At 38.2% G+C, this 26745-nt stretch overlaps 1 protein-coding gene and 1 long non-coding RNA gene across 11 annotated transcripts in view; one reads left to right on the plus strand and one right to left on the minus strand.

Moving 5' to 3' along the window:
* The window catches only part of BNC2 (basonuclin zinc finger protein 2), a 346571-nt gene extending 335647 nt beyond the window's left edge, over positions 1 to 10924 (minus strand). For 5 of the 10 annotated variants that reach the window (XM_063423714.1, XM_063423713.1, XM_063423708.1 and 2 more), the window contains exon 1: positions 1948 to 2014. In XM_063423714.1, coding sequence (XP_063279784.1) covers positions 1948 to 1959 — 12 coding nt within the window. In that variant the 5' untranslated portion in view covers positions 1960 to 2014. Of the gene's footprint in view, positions 1 to 600; positions 729 to 1947; positions 2015 to 2407 lie in introns of those variants that run through there. The other 5 variants (XM_063423715.1, XM_063423712.1, XM_063423711.1 and 2 more) reach the window with 4 other exon arrangements.
* The window catches only part of LOC134564684 (uncharacterized), a 48755-nt gene continuing 22796 nt past the window's right edge, over positions 787 to 26745 (plus strand). The window contains exon 1 of the long non-coding RNA XR_010083610.1: positions 787 to 1317. This is a non-coding gene — a long non-coding RNA (uncharacterized LOC134564684). The remainder of the gene's footprint in view (positions 1318 to 26745) is intronic.

Consider the following 26745-nt stretch of genomic DNA (forward strand, 5'->3'; position numbering starts at 1 on the left):
TCTCCAAGTTCTGTTAGCAATCGCTGATTGGAGAGGTGCAAACTGCAAGCACATGCACAACAACAACAAAAAAAAGAGTTTCGGAGGGAAGGTGGATTTACACTCCTGTCTCCCTGCCGCAGGCGATGCTTCACACGCGAACACAGAGCTCCTTCCCGCTCTCAAAGGTTACCTTTACGTACTCATTTCCGAGCAGAAGGTGGTGGCCAAAATAGATGAGACCACCGTATGTCCGACTCGACTCCACTCCACCTTCACCCTCCCTCCCTCCATCCGCAAACACTTTTTACACTAGCTCCTCATCTTTAGTGAAAGGAAGGAGGAGGTAAAAAGCATGTGGCCATCCCATTCCAACCTCATAAACTCACTTAAAGTTTAGCACAACCTCTTAGACATTTTTTCCCCCCCAATCCACGCACCAGAGAGGTTATTTATTTATTTATTATATCCCTACTTCGTTTTGCCCGACTGCTTGTTTCTTTGAAGGCTGAAACACACCGAGAGCAAGCAGGGCTGCTTGTGTTACTGCACGATTTATTAATCAAATCAAACCAAAGTAAAGGCTAGAATGAAAACGAAAGGCTGCTGGAAACTTCTTACCATCTCTGCATGCTGGTTGTCAAGTGCACCCCCTGTCTCTCGATCTCCTCTCAGCGGCAGTGCCTGCACCCTTCCTTTTGCCTCTGGGCTCTCAGCACTACACTCTCTCTTTCTCCCCTTCCCTTTCTCTTTCCCTTCCCCTCCCCCCCCCCCCCCCCGCACCCCCCCCCCCCCAGGTGATTTGGAGTAAAAATGGAGATTTTTTTAAAAATACTTTTTCCCCCTCAAAAAAAGAAAAAAAAAATCAGAAAGAAAGAAAATCCAAAAAACAAACAAAATCCCGCACCACTAACCAACACACACAGAAAGAAAGAAAGAAAGAAAGAAAGAAAGAAAGAAAGAAAGAAAGAAAGAAAGAAAGAAAGAAAGAAAGAAAGAAAGAAAGAAAGAAAGAAAGAAAGAAAGAAAGAAAGAAAGAAAGAAAGAAAGAAAGAAAGAAAGAAAGAAAGAAAGAAAGAAAGAAAGAAAGAAAGAAAGAAAGAAAGAAAGAAAGAAAGAAAGAAAGAAAGAAAATAAAAACCCCAGCAGCTGCAGCAGCAGCGACAGTTTCTTTCTCTCCCCTCCCTCCCCCCGCCACTCTCTCTCTCTGACTCTCTCAAAACTTCAGCCCCCAAAGTTCAGCCGGAGCAGCAGGGAGAAAGAAAGGGAAAGAGCTTTCAGCGGAGAGCTGGAAAGTGATGGGAGGAGGGACCCAGGTTCGGGTCAGAGCCTCCACAGGTTGGTTTGTTGTTGTTGGGATCTTTGGCTGGGGAAGGGGAGGCGGTGGGGGGAGGCTGCGAGCGGGTCCGAGAGGGCAGCGCCGCTTCCTTCTAACCCCGCGCTCAGGGGCGAGGGCGGCAGGCAGAGGGGGTTATTCTTTCACACACACCCCCCCCGACTGCTCTTTCCCCTTCCCTCTGCCCGCTCCCTCCCCCGCAAACTTTCTGTGCCAGGCGGGGGCCGCGGCAGAGGCCGCCCGCGCCCAGCTGTCAAAAACACCCCGCCACCGCCGCCAACTTTGTGGCGAGGGCGGCCGGCGGCGCCGCGCGGGACTGCGGCCCCTCAGCCTCCTCTGCCCCCTCTCGCCTTCCCGTCCTCCGCCCCGCTGCTCCTCGGGCGGCCGCAGTCCCTCCCGCTGCTTCTCCTCTTCCTTATCGGCTCCAGGCGCTGCTGGAGCCAGCGAGAGGGAAGGCGGCAATGCGAAAGAAAGCTGGAGGGAGGGCTGAGAGGGGGCAGAGAGACGGCGGAAAATGGAGCGTAGCCCAGAGGAGGGGGTAAGGAGCCGGAGGGGAAGAGGGAAGAGCGTTAGAAAGGAAGGGAAAAGTTAGGCGAAGTTTTTGCTCGTGGTGCCAGTTTCCCGCTTCCCACCCATTGCTCCATCAGCTCCCAGGGCTCGGCGGCGGAGGCGGCGGCTGTTACTCGGTGTGGGATCTGAAGAAATATTTTGTAAAAGGGTGGGATTTTTGATTTTTTTTTTTTCCTGCGGAGGGCGGGGGGGGTGGGTAAGGGAGGCGGGAGGAGGTGAGCCGTCACGGTCGTACGTTCGCAGGGAACAGACAAGAGTCACATCTGTGTGTGACACGGAGCCAAACCGAGCGAAACCCTGCCCCGGCGGCGCCGTGCAAGCGCAGCCGCCGCCGCGGCCCTGCCTGTGCGCGCAGGCACGGGGCGGCCGGGCGGGCGCGCTCCCGCGGGGCGGGGCGCGAGGCTCCGCGCGCTCCCGCGGCCGCAGGGCCGCTCCGCTCCGCGCGGGGCCGGGCAGGGCGCCGGGCGAGCCCCGCGCTGCCGAGCGCCGCTCGCCGCAGTCCCCGCCGGAACCTTCCCTTACCCGTTCGGAGCGCCGGCCTCTCGGCGAGCCGGCCCGCGGCGCACAGGCTGCTCGGTCGGGGGAAGGGCTGAGGGCCGCCGGGCTTCACCTGCGGGGACGGGCAGGCCAGCGCGGCTGTCCCTCGTGTCCGGCCTGAGAAGGCGCTGAGGGTCACCAGTGCGGTCAGAACCGGCTCCCCTCGTCAGGCGCCGTGTAAACACGAGGTTCATACACGAGTTTTAAACACGACCGGACCGTTAAAAAGTGAGCATGAGGAGAACTTTCCAGGCGATGTGAAACACGGATAGAACATTCTGCTCCCTTTTGGAGTAGCTGAACACTCAGATGACCTAGCAGGAGCTGAGAAAAATTGAGAGAAGAGGGGAGGTAGCCGTCTGCCCTCCTGATTTTTCCTGCATCTGCTGTGGACTGAACTCACAGTAAGCTTGCTGTAATGAACGGCATGTCCTCGGGAATTGCCAACTTCCCATGCTTGTTACCATATTTTGGCATCTCTGTTACTTGTGTATTTCCTATGCCTGTCAGAAGAGAGAAGGGTAAATTATCTGTATTAGTATCAAAACTAGATTTTCATAAAACCTGACATAATATATCTCAATGTCTGTTTCCGTGAAATACTGTTTTCTGGGTATTTGCGGGATACCTTGCTTAGGCATAATATGTGTCGGCTTATGAACAGGTTTGCAGTGTCCACTCTTCATCAGGATTAGTTTCGATCTTTGAGGGCATGTTTGAGGCTCTAAATGACAATTCAAAAGGATTTTGCGTTCATCGGGATTTTGGGGTTTTTATACAAGTACCATGACCAAAGAAGATTTTGAGAAATTTATGGTCGTTAAAAAAAAAAAAAAAAAAAAAAAAAAAAAAAAAAAAAAAAAAAATCACGGGACTAATTAAACCATGACTTGGTGCGTTTTCTGTCAAAGGGGAGAGATAAGTAAAACCTTGTTAATTATTTCAAAGTCACATTTTATCGTACATAAAAACGCATATGCCCTTTTGAACCAGGGAAGGGCCAAGAAGTTGCCAAAAAATTGTGTTCACACAGCCCCCTCGTGGTGAAAGCCTTCAGAGCCTCACAACCACCTCTACACACACGAAGGAGGGAAGGGTCAAAGCAGGCTGATACCTATCAAAAATAAAGTGCTGCAACCTTAGCTTGCAAAAGGCATGGTCACCTGCTGGAATAAAGATATACCATGCCCTTTACAAGTCTGATCTTCAGTGTGCAGTTTCTCCGAAGTGAATCACAGATTATAAATGGTTCCAGCTTTATTAAAGTATTAGAGTAGGTAGATGGCCATTCAACTAAACTTTAAACCAGATTTCCGTACTACTTTGGAAAACGATTTTTTTTGTTAAACTGGGGCTAGGCACTTGGAGGATATATTTCTATATGCACTGAATGAGTAGTTTACATTTACAATAGCCTATATCAATTAAAAAAAAAAATCTAAGCTCTGATCTATCGTCTTAAGTGTAGCACAATCATTAATAGCTTCCAGTTACATTATTTTTAAAGACTCTAAGTAATTTTATATGAAAACGAATAAAGCTTCATGGAGTTACTCCGTTGTTATCTTGCTTGATATTTGATCCAGCATTTTTAAACCTTTTTTTTTCCTTCCTCCTGTCTATAAGCCAATGTCTTTTGTATTGGCAGTATATTACAGCCTCTTGAAAGCTGATGAGGAGGTAAGATGGCTGGAGGCAAGCTGGCTGTTGGGAGTTCTGATTCTTGGGTTGACAATAGGGGTTACAGGATAAACACTGTGGAGTAAGACACTTCTGCTTATAGGATCAGCACTAAAATAACTAACTGGTGGCATTTGAATACATAACATGATTAGTCTTCAGACTGAACAAGCTCCAAGTTTTTTCTAAAATTTCACATCTTTCAACGTCATGCTTTCAGTCACATATACAATAGTGTTTTAAATTTCCTTTGAATTACTGCTTTCAAGTCTGTCTACTGTGTAGTATATTCTGAGATAAAATTAAGATGATAGGGCCCGTATGAAAATACTATACCATTTCCTTTTGTTTCTTTATAGTGCTGCAGTGACTGTGAAATCAGCACATCATTGATATTGTGGGAAATCATGTCAACACACCTTTACTTGCAGTTCAGTGTCAAAAGATAGCATACGGACTCATGGTGTGTTACAGGACTTTCTTATGACTTTTCAATGTGTGTAATTACCTTAAATTTTGGATATTATATGAAAGGTTTCAGAGGATAAGTGCAAAGCCTAAATTTTTATTTCCTTCTTAGAATAATGATAGTTTTTTCATGAAGAAGACAGTGACTCTAACAATTTCAGCCTCATCAACAGAGATACATAGACATACATAGACAGCAAGTCTTTCTCACTGTAATTTTCCTTCAAAACCAGATTTGACCACCATAACAAATTAGTAGTATTCCTTGTCTGAGATTCATTAGTGTTGGACAAGTTCATCAGTGAACAAAGTTGGAAAGTAAAATATTTTTCTTCAGGGTTTTTTTTGGGTTTCTTTGTTGGGTTTAGGGGAGGTTGGGTTTGGGAAGGGCTTTTTCATTTGGTTAGTTTGTGTTTTTTTGCTTTTGGAGTTTTTCTTAGTTGGTTCGTTTGTTGTTTTTGTTTTTCACAGTTTGGAGCACCAAGCTATTGCAAATTGAGTAGTAACTGCAACTTGAGAAGAATGGAACCATAATTCATCTAAATTGTGATGTCTCTAGAGTGTGGTATTCTCTGCTGTCTTGATCCTATTTCTCACAGAAGGAATTTATGCTTTGCTTGAATCTTGCTCATTTTGCAGACCTGGAGGTGTGGTCCAGAGGATTTGCCCACACAGCAAATAGTGGTGAGGTGGGACATAAGGGACTATAGCAGGGTTCCAAACTGAAATCTTCCATATTCTGATGGGTGTCAAGGGAACACAGAACACTTCTAAAGAATGGTGTAATTGAAGTGTAAATGAAAAAAGAGTTTACTGGTAGAAAGAATCTCCAACAGAGAAATTATTCCCAGTCCTGAAAATGAAGGCTGTTTTCTGTAATCCATAGATTGCACTGGGGCAAAGAATCCATTCTAAAAATACCCATCAATATTTTGGGCCAATGCCATCATGAAGTCCTAATCTGATTATTCATTTTATTTAGGAATATGGCTGTACCATCCATATACATACTAAATATTTGTATTAAGTTTCTGTGCTTAAGTGTTACTTACAACAGTGGCGTGGCTTATAACATGACTGACGAAAGATATTCTCCTACTTTCTATTGGAGATTCTTCTTTCCCTTTCTTCTCTTATTTTTTTTCCTCCTTGTAGGCATTTTTGTGTGAGTTTTATGCTAGTTAGTCTATCACATTATGATATTTGGGAGAACTTCAACCATTGTCAATAATCTGATTAGGAGATTTATTATAAAAAAGGGTCTAAAGGTTTCTTAGGCAAACTATAGTTTCCTGACTAAATTTGAAGTTTGACCTTATGTTGGCAGAGTATCAAGGATGCTACTTCTGAAGGGGTTCACCTAAACATAGCTCTGAACCCCAGGGACCTGAGACAAGATGTGGACTGGGGACCAACTGTAAAAATTTGGTTTAAAGTCAGTCGCACAGGAGCTTAGAGACAGGAGTAGAATCTTAAGTCTCCAGGATCAAGTTTATCTGCTTCATCTGCTTTAACCCTAGTTCCAGCTTTCTCTTTCTGTCTTGTTCATCACATGCCTTAAAACTTTAGCAGTAAATTAAGCAGGAGTATTAGGAAATAAGCTCCGTTCATTATACAGGCAGTCTATTTAGAGGTTGTCATAGTTTCTCTGTCCTTGATTCAGGCACATGTTGCAGGAAGAAAACCATACACAAGCATACAATTGCAGATGTTGTGTACTACTCACATCAAAGGGCTGAAATAATATTGTGTACATACTTGTAATGATAACATTTCCTAACTTCCGAACATATAACTTCCTAACCCCTGCTAGCCAGCTGTCAAAATTCAGTATTAAGCTCATGAAACTATGTCAAATAACAATACTGATACTGCAGTGTTCTGAGTCAAGAAGTATTTTTGTCACAGAAGAAGTGAAGTAAGAATAGTTAATTATGTTTCCTTTGCCTCTTGCACTAAAATATTGAAGGTGATTCAAAGCATTTGCACCACTTCAGTGTTGCTAAGTTCTCCCAGTCATAATGGTGGTTGTGGAGAATGAAAAAAGGCTGTCTGCGACATATCCATCCTTTTTTTATTTTTGTACCATATCCTCTGTACCAAATATTTTCTAACACTCTTTTGCAGGTTGCTACCACAGTTTGATTTATCCTAAACTTTCTTCAAAGCATCTGCAGATGTTCTCTAAGACAAATACGCTTCCAGGACAGTGTGAGTTCATCTGAAAGAATATATATTAAAAGCAATAGATATAGGTGTTACTTTGTAGTTCTACAACAGTTTCTTGTAAAGGACACTAGAAGATTTTAAACAGAAGCAAAGAAAAAAAACTATTCAACTATTCAACTTTAGAGATGAAAGGAGTACAATGTAGTAATTTTAAGCAACTCACTTATAGTAGTAAAAAAAGTAAAAAATAAATGGTTTGGATCTCTTTGGTAGTTCTATTATCATCCTTTCTCCAATAAGAATACATATGTTTACATTTAAGACCTCTCTAGATAGAAGTTTCTTCTTTCTCTGTTGTCACTTCCAATCTTTGTCCATCAAATTTGTTTTCTATAACTTAGTAACTGCTAGTCAGAGACCACACGTTGTGTTCTATATGCATTCTGGAATATGTTTCAGTTTATCTCATGTAACACTTGAGATTATTTTTCCCAAGTGAATCTCAATGTTTTTCAGTTCTCTTAGTGTTTTACCATTTGTTTTCCTTATATTACACCAGTCAAAAATTACTGCCTTGGAGAGTTAGTTGTGAGCACGATGGGAAAGTCTCTCTTTTTTCTTACCCAGTTTAACTGCTTTTGCCTTGAACTCTAATTGTTGATGGGATTTTACTTATTTCATCCTGGTACCTTACAACAAGTATTTGTGGACTTAGCTTGATCTCATAAATTAGTTTTAACAAATAAAATGTCCCAGTCAGAGCTAATAGTGATCGGTGGCTCAGTATCTTAAAAACAACAAAAATATCAAATATGATATGGCAGGGCAAATCACAAAATCTTTCATTTCTGGTCTTGAAAGATTACTGCTAAGATTGCCCTACTTTTAGAAGAATTATTTTTCTGCTATTCACACCTTGCTTAAATGGTGGCTTTTATATGGATGTGGCAACCTGAGCTGAATATAGTACAGAGCATTAAAGCAGGTCTTAAATAATGTGGCGTAAAGATTCCTCATCCATCATAACTTCTCTATTCCATTTTATTTTTATTTTTTAATAATTGCTTCAGACATTACAATACTATTTGATCTTCATGTCAAGAGAAAGAAAAGAAGGCAGAAGAATTGACAGCTTGATCCTTGCCTTCTTATGAAAGACCAACTTTTAGATTTTGACCTCTTCTAGCAGTGGATTCAGCTACTGTAATGGCAGATACTTAATAGGTCTTTTTGAACTTGAGCTTGATTGTAACCCTCACATTCAAAGATCTAGTTAGAATACCAGGTATCCTCACTGCTTTTATTATAAAGACTTTGCTGGGGATATCTAATAGACTTCCTGTATTTGTTCATTTCGGTGAGGTAGTTACAAAAAGAAAATGTAAACTTTGCTATTGGTATTACTTTAAATTTTAGGAATCTGGAGAAAATAAAATATTGTGTCCAATTTTTTTTTTTATAGCCACTGGTTTCCTTTTTGAAGTATTTTTCATCCATGCACTTCTACCACTGGATCATAAGCCAAATACTGTTTGCAATTGACAGTGCTTGCAGATAGGACTCTGAATTTCCTTTGTTTATTGGCTGCCCAATTTCAGTTAGTTTGATTTCACATCCAAAGTGTTGGTTTTTAACCTGGAACCAATTTCTCCAAATTTATGGCCCCACCAGTGTGTGTGTGTGTGTGTGAAATTAGAGAAATATATGGATGGAAAATGAAAATAAGGGGAAGAGTGAACAGTTGTCTAAATGGTTCTTTTTGAATTCTCAGAGTATTTTAGCAACAGTTTAAACTTAAATGTGGGTCTTTCAACATTGGTAACTTGTAGGTTGTGAATTTAAATTAATTATGCAGGGCACAAGAGTCTTTCAGTACATTTGATTTCAAGGATACAAAAATGTGACTTTCTACTATAAAAGTTAGTCACACTTGTGTAATTCACTCTACCAGTAATGTTAAGAAATACCTCTGTTCAGAGCAGAGCTAGAGATGATGAGGACAGGGCATTGGGTCTAAGGATAAACAAAGGAAGTTGTCATTTGAAGGACTGCAAGAAACTGTTCTTTGTGAAGTACTCTCCCAGAAAGAGTGGCTATTCTTAGAGCATGACCTTGAGTCTGTAGCAGCTGAGATTGTCTTTGTAAAATTATGCTCTATACATGGAATAGTTTATTTTAATTCTCTTGCTTGTGGTTTCTTGTTGTACCTGAAAAGCTTTCATATGCCTGTATCCTCTATGACTTCTGTAAATTAATATACTGTGTGCAAGCAAAAGCCATTTTATGTTGGATACATGTAAATAAAAAAGATTATCAATACTCTGTTTGCCTTTGTGATCTAGACAGCATAAATTTTAAATTTTAAGCAGTTCTACAGCCTGCCCCAAGCCAAGGAGGCAACATTGTTTCACAGATCACTTTGATTAAATTTCTTCTGGCTGACCTGTTATTGCAAATTAATTGTCTTTGCACTGGTAAGAAATACATTGCTACAGAACTACCACAAGCTGTGACATAAGAACTATGACAGCAACTCTTACAAAGTTAGGAGTTCTGTGGCATTGTCTGTTCAGTGCCATGTCTAGCCACAAAAAAAAAAAAAAAAAAAAAAAAAAAAAAAAAAAAAAAGTTAAAATATCAGGTCTGCTACTCCTAATCATAGAATTAATTAGCACAGTCTTCAGGTGGCATAGCAGATACAGTGTTTTGGGTTTTGATGGTGTGCAAAGTACATTAATCCAAGGTTTATTGTCAGTAGCCTCCCATAACATTGTTGCTATTTTCTTTTCCAGTCTTTATTAATATAGGATAGCTTAGGGTTTCAATATGTTTTCTTCTCTCTTCTCTTTTCCTTCTCTTTAAAAGTTTAAAGAATGGCTGAAGTACAGTCCAAGTCACATTTTTTAGAAGGAAACTGCATGGTCTAGGCCCTTCTAACTCAATTAATGTATTTCTCTTAAAAGACAAAAAATTGCATCCCTGCTACTTCTTTGGCTTCTTCTGTGACTTTATTGCTTTTACAGACCAGCCACAAACACACACATCTACTACCTATGTGAAAGCATTGCTTAGTGCTTCATAAGAGATGTTGATAGAATTGAAACAATTGCTTTAAAGTTAGAGCTAAAACAAATGCGATATTTAAAAGGAAGGATGATCATTAATTCGAGTGCGCCATTGATGCACAGGAAAGGCATAGACATCTGGTCCTCCATGTATGGTTTTAGGAGGCATTTAATCAGGAAATCTGTGTAGAAGCATACCACTAGAAACATTTTTCCAGACTCCAATAGAAAATACTATTCATCAGGAGTGCTGCTAGCTCAGAGTCTCATTTTGCAAAAAAGGACCATCAAAAAATACATAACAAGTAATTTCTGGCTCTTAAAATACTTAACTCTCTCTTTGTCTTATTCAAAACAATCGAACTTCCAGCCTTTAAAATACTTTTTTTTTTGTACTATGAAGGCTAGGCCAGTAGTATATGCTCTAAATTTGTTCACTTATACCAGGAAAAGTAAATTCATTAATATAAAATATCTATAGGATACTGGTACCACACCTTGGAGATGAAAAGCAAGTATTCTGCTGGTGAGCAGGAGACTACCCAACATCACTAACTGTGTATGATAAACAAAGATATGTTACTTCCCTTTAAACTGGATCTGTGCAGTATATTTGTCACCTTGAATTCATGTAATTGCAGATTTTCAGATCTGTAACAAATCTCAGGACTTGTATTTGTTTTGAGACAAGATCATTATGTATAGAACATGTCTATGACACGTTTTGAAATTTCCTAAAAAATCCCACTATACCCTTCATATACTGAAGTACTGGCCTACTTCACTGCCTTTAATGTCAGTTTTTCTTAATAACCAAACAAAATACTTTGCTTTCCAAATAAACTGATTTCTTCTTGTCCTGTCCTAGGCATAGTTCATAGCAGACTTTTGAAGACTGGAAGACTTTCTTTTTTTTTTTTTTTTTTTCTTTTTGGTTCTTCTACCTTTTCCATGGACCTAACAATGCCTTTTTCCTTCAAATATGTCTCACGTTGTATTTCTGAAAATTATTACCACTCTTGTTACTTTGCCATGAATACTACTCAATTCACCATAAATAGCAACAAGTTCACTAGTTTGATTTGCAAATAGTACTTTAGCTGAAGCTTTCATAGAGTAATTACCTATTGTATATGATATACAATAGTCTTGGTAATGCAGCTCAAAATGGCATTTGCCTTTTAATGTCATACTGATCTATTCAGTTTATGTTCCACTCTAACTTGATATCCCCATCTGTAGTACTGTGATAAATGTCCAAGAAGCTAGTCTTTCTTTTAAATTATTTTTACCTTATTCTGTTGTTCTTCGTCAACAACTTTGAAACAAACCTTTCTTAGCCTCTCTCAGTTTATTAAGACTATATAATATATGGTCTGTCACTAAAGTAATTACTGAAATTATGATCAACCTTATGATTATCAAAATTTCCCTGTTCCATGCCATGTGTTTCAAGATAGCTGAGGCAAGTAGTTGTGACTCTGCTGATCCAAGATTGTCAACGCAGTTACAAAAGCGGTACAGATATTATCAAATAGGACAGAAAAGAAACTGATAAATGCTTTTACATGACTCTTGAGATCCATTGTAGATAGTCCAGTACTTCTATGCAGAATTAGCTTCTATCATAAAAGTCTTGTTAATTCAGGTTTGACCTGAATTAACAAGAATCTTGCCAATAGAGCACACTGGAGATGTATTGATAAACCAGTGAAGACTTTTTGAAGACTTCTCTGAAAACTGCCTTGTAAGACCTGTTTAAGATAACAATATTTAAGGATGCTAAGGTCTCTATGGCTTGACACAGAGCTGTAGGTTCACTTAACATTAGTAGAAATACTTAGCATTAGTAAAATCTAGATCTCCCGTAATGACATACTCTCAAGTTTGAAAAATTTATTTCAGATTTCTTGGTATTTCATGCGTGGCCTCCTTCTTTGTAAAATCACCCTAAGAACAGCAACACCTTCGCATTTTTTTGCTGTGCATCTTTGGAGAGTCTTCAATGAAAGCTGTTTTATAGGCATAAATGTAGCTGTCTGCTTGGTCAAGTAAGTAAAAGCAGGGAATCAAAGTGAAGTCTTTTACACTGTGTTGCAGACCGCTAATGACAGTAAAGATATTTGGCTGACCCAGAAGTAACATGTGATACTGAAGTCATATTCAGACTGGGGATTTTTAAAAATTATGGTATCCCCAGCAAGCAATAATTTTAGAACTGAAGGCAGGATGATTGTTTTGTTTTCTTGTAGATCTTTCAAGATGCTAATTGTGATTACAGTATGAAATTAGAGATATGTAAATAATAATAATAAAAATAAAATAAAATAAATAAATAAATAAATAAATAATAAAATAAAATAAAATAAAAATCAAATAATAAAAGATGATTTTATATCACAGACAAAAATTAGAAATTTGTGAAACTTAAAGGACTGTCTGTTCAGAATAGAAAAGTACTTGTTTGCAGAAATATGTACAAGAACAAAAGTCAAGCAACAGAATCAGACACCTAGGTAAAGGCTGCTCAAAGATATAAGCACTTGCAAAGCTGTAAAGCTTTGAAGCATAGTAGATGAAATTAATTTGTCACATGCAAATAGTACTAGGTATCTGAATTTGACTTTTAAAAATTGCTTAGCATATAATATTGGTTATAATATTTGTTAATAGAGAGGCTTGAGAATAAATGCTTTCAAGCCAAGCAGGGAACCCAAACAAACTGTGCACAAAGGGAAGCTTGGATCTGTAGAACAAATCTGTTAGGTAGGTCAGGAGTATTAAATAAATTCACCTTGTATTTTAATGCAGAACTCAGGCACTAGGGCATACAAAGAATGGGCGTACTTCACCCCTGCTTGGTAATTTGCGGTGGTGTTCATGTATCTTGAAAACTTCCCTCAATCATTTGTCATTAAAATCAGTTCTACTGGCAGTCAGGTTTCCACACTGAGAGTTAGGAAGGAAAATATTTATGATTAAAGAGACATAAAGCTGCTGTTACTGATCCTGAATAGTTTATTTTGGACTCCTTAAATTATGACTTTCTTTTCTTTTTTTTGCACATTTAGGTAAAGGCCTGGGTGTGTGCTTGAAAAAACAAGCCTCCAGTGAGGGTAGAGAATGTCCATTTATTATCTATTCTGCCTGCTGTTTAGGCAATGTAGAATATGTGGGATAAACAGCAAGACTGGTAACAATGCTATTGTTACTTAAGACAAGTAGGTATATTTTCTTTGATTTCCAAAAATGAGGCTCTTTAGTGTAAGGCACCACACTGAAATTCCAACCAAGTCAATATCTCTGCTTTAAAATAAATTGCAGACATTTGCTATGTATTTTGACTATCTTTGTTTTCGGGGAATATTAAAATAAATTCTGTCTTTAGTTTCCCCAAATAACATTCATAGAAGGTCAAAAGAATGGAAATTGATAATATTCAATGTTTTTTTGAAAAGTGAATTAAAGTACCTTCTTTCAGTTTTCTTAGAATGAGCTAGTACTCCATCTCAGGACATAATCTACTTTCAGGCACTTCAGGGAAGTAGATTTTGATATTGTTTAATAGTGAGTTTACATTATTCTTAGTAGACCAACCAAAAAAGTGGCTGATCAACAATCAAAAGTATATAAAAAGTATATTGATGTTTGAGCAAACATTTTAAAGAACACCTTTGTACACCAGTCATTCAACTCTCAATAGTTAGTAACACTGATAGCTGTCCTTCTAGACAGCTTAAATGACCCAGACACTTAGTTTCGTCCTGTTGCAGAGTTTCCTTGGTGAGTATGTGGAATTACTCAGAATTGATTGTCCCAATGTATTTTGCTTCCAATACCAATCTAGTGCTTCCAAGTGACTTATTTAACTATGTACTTCTTCTCTTTGTTCTAGCTGGGTCATTTCCTCATGTTTTCCTTGGCTTTTCCAGTCACCATGGATAACTGTATTCTCAAACTCCCTCCACTTCTTTGCTACATTAGATGGAATAATCTCCAAAGACTAGTAATATTGAATACAACTTTTCTTATAATCCTCAAGCCACATATCTTTAACTCTCCTCCCTTCTTTTCTGAGATACAATTTCTTCCATGAATTAAAAATAAGGAAGAAGATGAAGTATTAAATGAAAGAAGAGAAACATATATATATATATACACACATATATATATAACTTCATTGATTTTTCCACATAAAATAATTTATATAACATATTTGACATTAGAAAATATACTTCTTACTTTGGAATGTCTTTTACAAGTACGAAGCATGTCTTCTGGGTCAAAGATACCATCAAGTTATTAATATTAATATTATAAATTCTTTGTATCAACAAAAGTACTTCTCAAGATGGCACTTGTTTTTACATATTGAAAACTATTTTATTTACTGCTAGAGGTACATACCAAATTTGCAAATACTAGAAGCAGTTACTCTAGAGGAAGAATGTCTGTTGGGCACTGCCAGGGATTCTTGAGAAAACTTGGTTCAGTTTTGTTTTCCTACTCTTTTTGCATGTCCTAAGCCAATGCAGCTCTTTGTAGTTCAGTTCCACTTGTGTCAAATGGGTATTACAAGAAGTTTCCAACTTACAGGTGTACAGACATGTATGGTCAGCTAAAGTTATGAGACTAAGACAGTGATCATTACAAATATTCCAGTGAAATACAGAAGCTTTTGACAAAAAGAAAAAAATTTCATCTATACAGAATATCAAGCTCTCTAGGGACTATGGAATTCTGTGCAAACCTTATTGATTTCTCCTTCAAGTATGCGGTGCATTTCCTATCTTTGTTATATTTCTTGTAAACATACAGGAGGAAAAATTTTTAAACAGTTCTAGAAATATTTCAAAACATTCCAGTGTACATGCTTCTGCTGGTAGGAAGAGCACAATAGAGATACAAATTACATAGCAAAGACAGTGCTGAGATCCACTAGTGAGAAGAGTGAGGAAAAACCTCAGTATACAGAATCCATTTAATGCCTTATGGCAAAGGCAGGCAAAGGGGATTAGGATGCAACACAAGCTGATCATGCTGGTGATAAAGGAAAAGAAATCGAATGTGTAGAGCATATAAGGAAGTATAAGAGCTTGCAGGGGAAGTAAACAGGAATAGACAACAGAGGAGGATACACATTCTCTGTTGCTTTTTCCTACATTTACTTTTCAAGCAATTTTTCCAAGTAAAAAGACAAATCTGATCAGTTTATTTCTATCATAGTAACTTAATCCTTTTCCACAATATAATTTACACATTTTCTTTCCTGATTTGAGGGATTTATTCAACTGTATTTCAAATCTTCTACAGAGGTTTTCTTACATTATGTCTTGTTTTTCCCTGTAATCTCATTTGCTTGCCCTCAAACATATTTTTTACATTTTCTTCCAAGCCAGTCTTTGATGCTTTTAAATTTCATTTACTTTTAGTTATGTATGTTGAACAAATATTTCCCTTAAGACTTTAACACTATGGAAAAGTATACTAAATACAACATAGATACTCAGCAAAACCAATCAAATTATTTTGCATTGACGAACTAGCACGCACAATGCTACGAGTTGCATCATGTAGTAAAATAAATGTTATGGTAATGGTCATGATGTCTAAGATAGTTTTTCATTTTCTGTATGGATGCTTTTCTTCCTTCCCTAAAAAGAATGAAAAAAAATCCATTATTTAAATCAAACTAGCAAATCATTTGCCTTTCTAGAGTTTGGGAGCAAAAAAGGCTCCTGATCAATTTGCTATCTATTCTAGGTTCATTTACTTTATACTACTTCAGAATATGACCAGGGATCAAAAGACTTTGGAACAACAAAGAGTTTTCTAACAACCTCCTGCCTAATTACTGGGCTTCCTTCCTTCCTTCCTTCCTTCCTTCCTTCCTTCCTTCCTTCCTTCCTTCCTTCCTTCCTTCCTTCCTTCCTTCCTTCCTTCCTTCCTTCCTTCCTTCCTTCCTTCCTTCCGCACCTTCCGCACCTTCCGCACCTTCCGCACCTTCCGCACCTTCCTTCCTTTCTTCCTTCCGCACCTTCCTTCCGCACCTTCCTTCCTTCCGCACCTTCCTTCCTTCCGCACCTTCCTTCCGCACCTTCCTTCCTTCCGCACCTTCCTTCCTTCCGCACCTTCCTTCCGCACCTTCCTTCCGCACCTTCCTTCCGCACCTTCCTTCCGCACCTTCCTTCCTTCCGCACCTTCCTTCCTTCCTTCCTTCCTTCCGCACCTTCCTTCCTTCCTTCCTTCCGCACCTTCCGCACCTTCCTTCTGCACCTTCCGCACCTTCCTTCCGCACCTTCCGCACCTTCCTTCCGCACCTTCCGCACCTTCCTTCCGCACCTTCCTTCTATTCCTTCCTTCCTTCTATTCCTTCCTTCTATTCCTTCCTTCTCCTCTTCCTTCCTGTCTTTCATACAGTACTCAGAGAAGGCACTGAGTACTTAGTGGACTGTATTGATTCATCAAGGTGGGTGAAGAATTTGGGTATAAAGGTGTTCAACCTTAGGGGAAGATCTACAAGGTAGCAGATTACAAATGGTTAGAGAAGTATTTGGCATGTTATTTGCTTCAGCAAATCTGAAGCAAATAACATGCCAAATTTCAAAGGTTATGAAGAAGAGAAGATGAATCCATCAGGAATAAGGCAGGTATTGTCACATGGCACAGGTGGACAGAAGACACAGAGAAGAGAGAGGCATTTAGTTAACTGCTGGGAGACTGATACTAGCAGGAAAAAAATCGTATTAAGATTACTTGTAGGGTCACTGATTATGGGAAATATTTGTAAAAATATGGTGAAACATTTAGCCTGCTAGAAGTCTTAGAAATCTTTAGTCCATGATTCAAAGAAGCTATTTTCACGGAAGTTATGTACTCAGTAAATATCAGAGGAAAAACAGTATGAAGAGAACAAAGAGCTACCACAAACACAAATACTTAGGTAACCCAGTGGGCATCAGAGAAGAAAAACCTCAGGCCTGCAGAAATCAACTGAGAGCCAGCCATAGAGTACTCCACTTGAGAGGGGACCGTGGAAGATAGGTATATTAGCCTGTGGAATTTGTTCTGTATTCTTTCATACTGCCTATGTAGGCATGAGTTGAAAGTATTCCTTGTTTTATAGAAGGTCATTCCATCACTTCTGAAGTTGAAAAGTATTATGCAAATTGAGGAGGTTATTCACCTGTTCAAAACCCGTCAAATGTCAATGCTGCATTACAAGAAACAAAGCTACAAGGACATAAACTCTCAGGCTTTTGCTACCCAAAATAGTGCTGATTCCACTCCTCAGGAGGTAAAATTCCTGAGGACCACTATGTCCATGGCTAAAAGGCCTAGTCTTGATAAGCCTCAACCTCCTGGTTAATCTTTGTGTCCCCTTTCCTCCACCTCCCTATATGTTCCTATACAAACATACTATTTTCCTACATACCTTCAGGCTGGTTAGTATCTAGTCAGAATATGTAGTAAGACAGTGGAAACAAGGATTTTCCTGTGGTATTAGCTCCAGGTTTTTAGAGAGTGGTGAAAATTTCTCACTGTGGGAATCTGTACATGTGACCAACAGTTCAACACTGTTCCATAATTGCTGTGTCCTTCACGTCTTTCCACACTTTCCAGCAATATTGCATAATAATTTTTGATTCTGGAAGTGAAAGTATGTCAGTATAGAAGAAGAGATTCTTCATTTTTGGTGAGAAAAAGTGAGTTTAGTGAAAATCTCACTGAACTAATGGCAAGGGGGATGTTCAGGCTCCTTATGTGAGAGGAGAAGACAAAGAAAACCATGATGATGACAGAAAAAGCAGGTTTCTCAAAACTCTGCATGACTGACATGAGGCCAACTGCAAAAAACATAATTCTGCTTAAGAAGAAAAGGCCAGACAGTAAAATATCTTTAGTTACAGTGGATTTTTTGACTGTTACCTCTTGATACTGGCTAAGAAAGGTGAATAAAGAAAGAGTCAGGCAGTTGCTCTCCAGAAAGAAAACAAAAAGGGGACATCTTTGGATGTAAGTACAAGGTCACATTTAATAGCCCCCAAGGGAGCAGGTATTTCTAGGAAAAAAAAAAAAAAGAAATTCCTCAGAGATCCCAATCACAAAAATACCTTGGTTTTAGAAGATTCTGTTTCTTATATCAAAAACTAGCAAACAGAGTAGTAACAGAGGCTCCTGAGTAAACTGAGACTCCAAATGAGCAGTATCCACACAATTCGGGGAGAAGTAAAGATCATCCAATTCAGTGTGCCAAAGTGTTTATAGCTTACATCCCAAGTTTCTCCTTTGCACTCTGCTGAGGCTTTTGCCAAATCCCTACATACATTAAAAATACTAACCACACTCTGCACTTGCTTGACAGGCTGCCTATCTGTGGAGAATACAAATTCAGCCTGGATACTTTTTTCCAGCACATAAAACAGTCATATACAAGGATGACCAGTAATGATTAGGCTATGGTACTACACAGAAGTTCCTCCATGTGATTTGAATTAATTGATTTATTAGTAGCAAAATAGCCAGGTGGGTCAAGCTAATTAAGACTATGATTGCTAATTGCCAACACTGGGGACAGTATGAGCTGCAGAGGCAATAGATACAGTTTGTTTGTAACAGCTCTGTAAACTGCACATAGTTAAGACTGGAGAAAAAAATATAAGGGAGAAGATGCTGCTGAGAGGAAGGGGTAAGTTATAGCAGGCCCGATTCAGATCAGGTGAAAGCAACCAGTCTTATAAAAAATTTCTGTCACCCCTCAGCAGTCTAGTCCAGTGGCCTCCAATGTGGTGTGGGCACAAGATAGAACACTGGGGTGCAGAAAGAAACTACATCTTTTACCACTCATAAATGAAAATAAAGTACTTAAATTGTCTTTATATCATCCTTTTTTAAAATTTTGATTTTAGATTATTTTATACATAATATATTAATATAGTAGTGCATATAGATTATATAATCTATAAACTATATAGGAGTGCGTGATCTATAAACTATATAGGAGGAGTGATAAAAAGTTGTAGTCTAGTGATCTAGATTACAATCCAGAATAAGTTTTCATAAAGTTTCCAGTTTTCAGTGTATTTCAGTCTCTGTACCCTGGGTGATTCCAGGTAGTTTGGCTCCCAGGTTCAGGTGTTTAAAAGAAAACAGTAACACAGTGTGGTTCATGGTGTTTGTCAAACCCAAGACATAAATCTGACATTTACATGCATTATAGAGAAACATGTGTTCCTCTATAATGCTTCATAAATCACATAATACAACTGTAGGGCCAAATGGGCCCAAATGATTGTTTTCATCAGATTGTTTGACTAAATGCTGTGGAGAAAGTATGATCTAATTTTGGAATATCTATTTTAATAACTATTTACGACCATAGCCGTATTAAGCCTAAAAAAAGTCAAGATAGTATGCATATAGTAGAAGACCGAGGTTTTAAAAACTTAGACTTTTTAGATCGAGGAATTTAAATCCCACAACATATTTCTAGCTATGGAATTGCTGTGGAAGATGTTTTAAAGCAAAATCAACACTGTAATTTTTGAAACATCTCTTAATCTGAACCCAGTTCATTTATGAAAAATTGATTTCAAAACATGTGCATATTTTTTGATACTGAACATTGCATTCCTCATACTTCTTTCATTATCAAGCACTACATAGTTCTGGATATTCCTGTTCTTAATGTCCATTTTTCTCACTAGTAAATGAACCATGACTTTTTCTTTTAAAACAAGATCCCTATTGCTTTCAGTTTGCCTCCAAAACTGATAGTCTCCTTGGATGCTTGCACAAGTATTTTAGAATTGAACCAATTGAACAATTGAATTGAACCAATTTCCAGAACTTCATGTTTATAGTGACACTCTGAACAGGGGAGTTACCTTCTGTTCTCTCTTCTCCATAGCTTGACTGAAGTTACAGATAAATATTGTAGCTTGTTCTAAAATCAACTTCTGCATATGTGATTATTTTTTCTTTACCTTAAATGGCAAAAGTGAAATTTTCAGTGTATTAAATTTTGAGTGTATTTAAAAAAATTATTGACAGATTCTAATGAATAAGGATTCTTGCAGCATTACTTACTCAAGTGTAAGTCAATCTCTATGACAAATCATTTTGTCTTCTCAGTTTTTGCCAACATACATGGCAGGTTTGTGGGAGGAATGTTTATTTCCCGTACTAGTTACATGTGTTTATTTGGTGTTTTCCAATTCATTTGTTTCAGTTCACTTCGCTAGTATTGGATCTTTTCTCTAAGGTGCCACCCCCTCATTTAATTTTCTCAGTGGAAGATATTTTCATCCAGAAGAAGCTGCTAGGATCAGAATTTTGCCAGCAGACTTTTTCTGATGCTTTATGTGTTCTCTAACATCACATGGTTTTTGTAGTGAATTTTCTATAAGTGATTTACTTATAGAAACATTGTTTTGTAAATAATAACATTTCAAGATTTTTTTCTTTTCAGAGAGGTTAATATTTGGCAATTCTGTAGAATTCTCTCTGCCCTACCTTCTGTCTTATCTTTATTTTCTGGAGCATAAATTCTTAGGCAAGGTTCTTCTCAATGAGATTCCTGTGGGAATTATAAGTGCATTAATCCACTAACCAAAGTAAATGAAATTTACTATCTGTGTAACCTTTCTATCTCAAAACATTCGTTTTCATCCTTTTTTTTTTTTTTTTTGAATCTCATTTTGATAGTTTGCTGCCATAGGATTTGTGTACAGACTTTCCTGAGATCTCCCCATATGTCATTATGTTCATGTTTCTGTGCTGCCACATGAGTTGTCAAAGATGCCACATTTTTTTCCATTTCTTTCTATTTGACACATCCCTGGCATTTATTTCTAGTTCTGTTTTTTAAAACACTTGAAATTAGATTAACTAGATGTCTTTTTTAAGCTACTTCAGTATTCATTCCTCACTTGATTGATACTATGTACTAGTTTTTGCCCCTTTTGTGCTGAAAATAGAAGAAATACAAATGTCACATTCTGACCTCATGTCAAGACCTTGTGGGTTTCTTTTAAATTGCTACCTTAGAAATATTTTAGTTATCTCTTTACGATTTTTACTTCCATTAGGGACACATTGACAGTAATATTACTGTAAAGCTTTGTAGCTTAGAAATATTCATAGTCTGTAGCCTGGACGGTTTTTCAGCTGGGAGACTGTTGTGTGCTTTAGGAACTATATAGGTACTGATGTGGACTGCTTTGAAATACATCCCTATGTAAGCTCCAGCTTGTGCAAAATGCTGAAAGCAACACTTACTCGTGCTTTGGCCTCTCACACAACATTGCTTAAATAGTGGTATAATCAGCACTTTGTTTTACTGTTCTTGCAAGAATACATTTTGACTTGAAAAACAATAGTGCAATACAGAACATCCACTTTCTAGATCTGTTGACTGTGTGCCTGCATTTCACCTCCTGAGGTCTTAGACTGCTGACCTTTGGCCTGACAACTCAAATTTATTTGAAGCTCTTGTATCTCTCTCTCTTTCTCTCTTTGAGGCTGCTACACTGCTCAAAGATAAAACATGGAGTGTTGTCCATAAAGGGGTAAGATGCAAAACATACTTCAGGTTTTAGATCAGAGCTCAAACCTCAGTGGATCCCTTTGGCTCAAGCTGATTAACTGATCTCTACAATTAATACCTGCAAACTTTCTTGGCAAACCTATCTGGAAGGTATTATTTAAGTATAACATACATTGTACATAGAAAACTGGTTCAGAATTGGCTTTCTGTAGGAACAAAAATATTGGGTTTAATTGTTATATTTAGTGGAACAGAGTAAAATATTGTTCTATTTGATCTTTGTCCCCTGGTGGGCTTTCTTTTTTTCTTTCTTTCCAACAGTGTGACAGTTTCCTCTTTAGACTTTTAATTATGTCTCCAAGGACCTTCCACATTAGCAATGGTGGTGGCCGTTTACCATTCTACCCAGCTGGATTCTACCCAGGTTATAACAAGTTTTATAAAGATGGTTGTTGTATATTTTTAAACTCCTATAGCGTTTCAGGCTTTATTTGAATAAAGTAATGGCTGAAATGGTCAAACCATTATTTTTTCTGGCTACAGAAGCTGAAACACAATTGTGGTAACATGGTCTATTCAGGTCATGGATCTGAGCTGAATATGATAATTCAGTCCATTTTTTTCTCAACAAACCTGCTAATGGCATTATCTTTGTGAGATGATCTGATCAGATCCCTTGTTTTCAACCTCTGCTATAGTATTTGAATATCTCTTAAAATCAGGCACTTTTGATATCTCTTTTCCTCCTCTTTAGGAGTATTATAAAGAATGCTGCATTAACTACATTGTATCTTCCTGCCGTCCATTAATTCTATCACTCCTTTTTGTCACATCTATAGATATCTTTCCATGCTGCATGATGAGAAAAAAAGAAAAAAAATGTAAAAGGCATGCATCTTCCTTTTCACTCAAAAATGCTTCCCAAAAGCCTGTTTCTGTCTAAAGTCCTGACAGAAAAATTAGACACTCCTCAGACTGCCATACAAGCATATTTTTAAGAGGATTATAGCAAAGGTGGTGTTAGTTGTGCAACATTAAAAAATAGAATTAAATATAGAATCTAATAAGGTAGCTTTAAAACCTATGAGTAATCCTGTTATCTCACTATCAACACATGTCCTTAACTTCTTATTGTCCTAGTTTCTCTTACCTCTCTGTCACAATCAGAATATCAAGTCAAATGCAGGGTAATTTTTAAGGAATTTAGGCTAGTACTGCCTTTTCAGGGTTGTTATGAAAAAGATACTGTGCACATGTGAAAATACATGGATGTAGTGAAGCTGTTTTTATTTGTAAGTCACATCTGGAATGCTAAGTCCATTTAAAAAAAATTAAAAAGGTTCAGTCTGGACAAACTGTGAAAACAAGGGTAGTGCAACCCAAGACAAACAGTTTCTATGCCCAGGTAGTTGTGGTGAAAGAGAAGACCCCCCTCTTCTGGCATGAACTGGAGTTGCTCTCACCAGAATAGATAAAATAGATAAAATGATAAAATAGGTTCAAAACCACATTTTGATCAGAAGTAGGAATAAACCTAATACTAATATCTGTATTTAAACTACCTCTTCTTCCATCATGTCCTCTGAAGTTTTCTTATTTCACACTTATACAAACTTAGTCTTCCACACCACCTCATTGCATGCGTATCAAAAGTGTTGTAGCTTCTTCTTTGCCAGTGAACATTCAGTGTATCATGGACAGGTTATTTTTGCATATTTGTTTTCTGGTTCAGAACAAAATATCTGAAGAACTCTCTATTCCAAGAACAGAGTGAACTGAGCACTGACATTATAAATATGCCCCGCAGTCTTGATGACTGTAGAAGGAAAAGCTTTTTGACAGACAAATTTTCTTTGTTCAGGCTTATTTGCTTCATTCTTCCCTGAAGGTGACCAACAATTCCAGCTAGTGAGAAAAGACTGTTGCTAAAGATGGCTAGAAATCCTTCTGTATCTATCCAGCATTTCAATTGCTCCTGTAAATGCAAGTTTTTCTCTATGACAAATGTAGCAGTGAGAATTCTGCTAACATTTCAAAACAGATAACTGTGTGTTTATGTGTATCAGTGTGTTTATTGTTATCTCCTTAGCTGGAAGAAGTAAAGAAGCAGCATTTATAATTTTTTCCTTTTGTTTATTTTACGTTTTGTGTTATCTTTCTTTTTTTTTACCAGTCTTTACAATTTATGAGTTAATGGTAGGTAGATGAAATTCTTCCCTATTAGATCGTGTATTTCATTCTTGGTAAATGCAAGATAGACTAGTTTCCTCTACATCTTAATGGTTAAGGAAAAAACAAAGCAGTGAGAGACTTTCCCATTCCTCCTGTATTGCTGGATGAGCAGCTGTTTTGCTTTAGTTTTAAAAACTGAAGTCAGAGATGGAGAGAAATGTAATGTTGTTTAGTGTAATTCATCTGTAAGGTAGACTATTCCCTGCCTGAAAAATTGGAAGAGTTTTAAAGACCAATGGTATATAGTTGTCTCATTTCTATGCAGTAATACACAAAATAATATATTTCTTTCCAGCACACAGTTAAGGTCTAAAACTCAGGCATCATTACTCAGTAAGTGCTGGAAATAGAATAGCAGCCATTATGACAGATACTGAAGTGGCATGGAAATTTATCCTAAAAAGAATAGAAAATCTCTTCATTTTCAGCAGTTCTCTTCCATATATCAGAAAATTCAGATAATTTTAATGTATTTTATATTTTTAACTCCAGATTACTATGTCAGACCTAAATAATATGAAATCACCAGTTTTCATTTTTCTGTTCTTTATGTTTTTACCAATATCCTTTCTATTATCTATATCTAAATATTAACTAATCTTTCTTGGACTTTCCAGTGTGAAATCAGAACAAGATACAGATTACTGTAGGTTTTTATCTAGAATTTCTAGATTTTTTTTCCCACTAGATTCTCTCTCCTTCTCTAGATTTTTGTCATGATTTCTCAGATTGGACAGTACAGTTTTGCTTTTCAAATCTATTGTTTAATTGGAGCAGTTTCCAATCACTTACAAAAAAGAAATTTGCATTGGAGTTCCTATACTATGGGTAGGAAGAGAACTTCATTTTCTTCTGAATACTTTTGCTCTTTAATAATTTTATCTGCTTTGTTCCAAATAAACTCTATTTTTGAAAGAAACGTGAGATGTATTCTTGAAAATAAATGGCTGATATATCAACTAATGTCTCTCTGAAGTCTTCAATTACAAATGTTATCAGTTGCTGTTTGAACTACAGTAAAATTAAGGCAGTAGCAATTTTGGAGGGGTGAAAGGTTTCTTGGGGTAGAACAATAAGCCAGAAAAGAAATCAGCTATGTATTTCTAATTATTTCAAAGCATACTTTAGTTAGCCCTCGGGAAGCCTATGAAGGACAGATATACAGTATAGAGCATAAAAAAGATGATAATACTGCATTATTTATGATTCTGTCATAAAACTGGAACTGTGAAAAAAAGAACCTTGGTCAGCAAACATCTTAAAACTAATTGTTAGAGAACAGCAGTTAGTAATTTATTGTATCTACAGTTTATTCATCTTCATCTTCTTGAGTGTTTTTATGAAGAACACATTGCATTTCTGCCTGCAATATTTCATAAACTGTTTCTCCAACCTCTTGAAAGCCATTAGCAATGTATATAATTACTTTCTACTTGCATATCTAATATTAGATCAGTTTTTCATTTCTCAATGTTAAAACATGTTGGAAGGTTCTTGTGAGCAACTGTTAGCAGGTGGGTTACAGAAGAGAAGTGTTTTATTTGCTATAAGGACAGGGCTAAGACTTGTTCTCTTGCTAAACACTTTTAAAATGTTTGGAATCTATATTCTATTTTACTGGTGACTTTACATGACTTTAAAGGTCTTCTGGCATGTGTTTTCCAAGGATTTCAATGGTTGTCCAGCACCAAAATGCTTCAAAATTAGTCCTTACTGTGTGATGTCTCTAGCTTACATTCTATAAACATCCTGCCCTAATAGATGTCAAGAGACTATATGATATATGTATGTACTAATATCTTAGATTAATACAGACATTACCCAGTATGAGGTTCAATTTTACTTTAAAAGGGATTCATAGTTAAACAGACTGATGTTCTCTCTAAAATGATGACAATCTTCTTTAGGACTTTGAATACTCTAGGATATTCTTATTCACGACAATGAACTCACTGGTATTCACACAATTTGCCCCTGCATGAAAGAAGGCAGTGTCTTCAGCTGCCCTAGGAGGAGTATTGCCAGCAGTTTGAGGGAGGTGATCCTTCCCATCTACTAAGCACTGGTGAGGTCACACCTCAAGTGTTGTGTCAAGTTCTGGGCTCTACGGTAAGAGACACCTATACAAATACGGGAGAGGGTCCAGTGAGGAGCTACTAAGATCATGGTGGAAGTAGAGCAACTCTTATATGAGGAAACACAGAAAACTGGATCTGGTCATCTAGGAGAAGAAAAGCCTCAGAATCACAGAGCTGGTCAGGTTAGAAGGAACCAGAGTTGTTCAACATGCTTCCTCAAGCAGGATCTTCTCAGAGTGCATTGGACAGGATCACATCCATATTGTTCTTGAATATCTCAGTGAGAGAGACTCCACAACCATTCTCGATAATCTGTTCCAGTCCCCTGCACAGTAAAGAATCTCTTCCTCACATTGACGTGGAACTTCATGTGCATCAGTTTTGTGCCCTTTGCTTCTTGTCCTATTACTTGGCACCACTGAGCACAGTCTGGATCCATCCACTGACACCCTCTCTTCAGATTTTTATAGCCAAGCCTTTCCTTGTATGTGAGATGCTCCAGTCTCATAATAATCTTTGTCACCCTTCTCTGGACCCTCTCCAGCAGCTCTGTGTCTCTGTGGTCCTGAGGAGCCCAGAACTGGACACAGCACTTCTGATGTGCCTCACCAGGGCTGAGAGAGGGGCAAGATCACCTCCCCCAGCCTGCTGGCCATGCTCCTCCTGATGCACCCCAGGACACCAATGACCTTCTTGGCCACACTGCTGGCTCATGGACAGCTTGCTGTCCACCAGGAACCCCAGGTGCTTCTCCTCAGAGCTGCTTCCCAGCAGATCAGCCCCCAGCCTGTGCTGGTGCCTGGGGTTGTTCCTCCCCAGGTGCAGGACCCTGTGTTTGCCTTTGCTGAAGCTCAGACAGTTCCTCTCTGCCCCCCTCTGCAGCCTGCCAGGCCCTTCTGAAGGGCTGCACGGCCCCCTGGGGTATCGGCCGCTGCTCCCAGCTCTGTGTCATCAGGGAACTGCTGAGGAGGCACCTGCCCCTCATCCCAGTCACTGATGGGGAAGTTTAACAGGACCAGGCCCGCTGCTGAATCTGGGGGGTCACCACTTGGGACAGGCCTCCAACCACACCCTGTGCCACTG

The sequence above is a fragment of the Prinia subflava genome, chromosome Z (genome assembly GCF_021018805.1).
Source record: "Prinia subflava isolate CZ2003 ecotype Zambia chromosome Z, Cam_Psub_1.2, whole genome shotgun sequence".
NCBI lineage: Eukaryota > Metazoa > Chordata > Aves > Passeriformes > Cisticolidae > Prinia > Prinia subflava.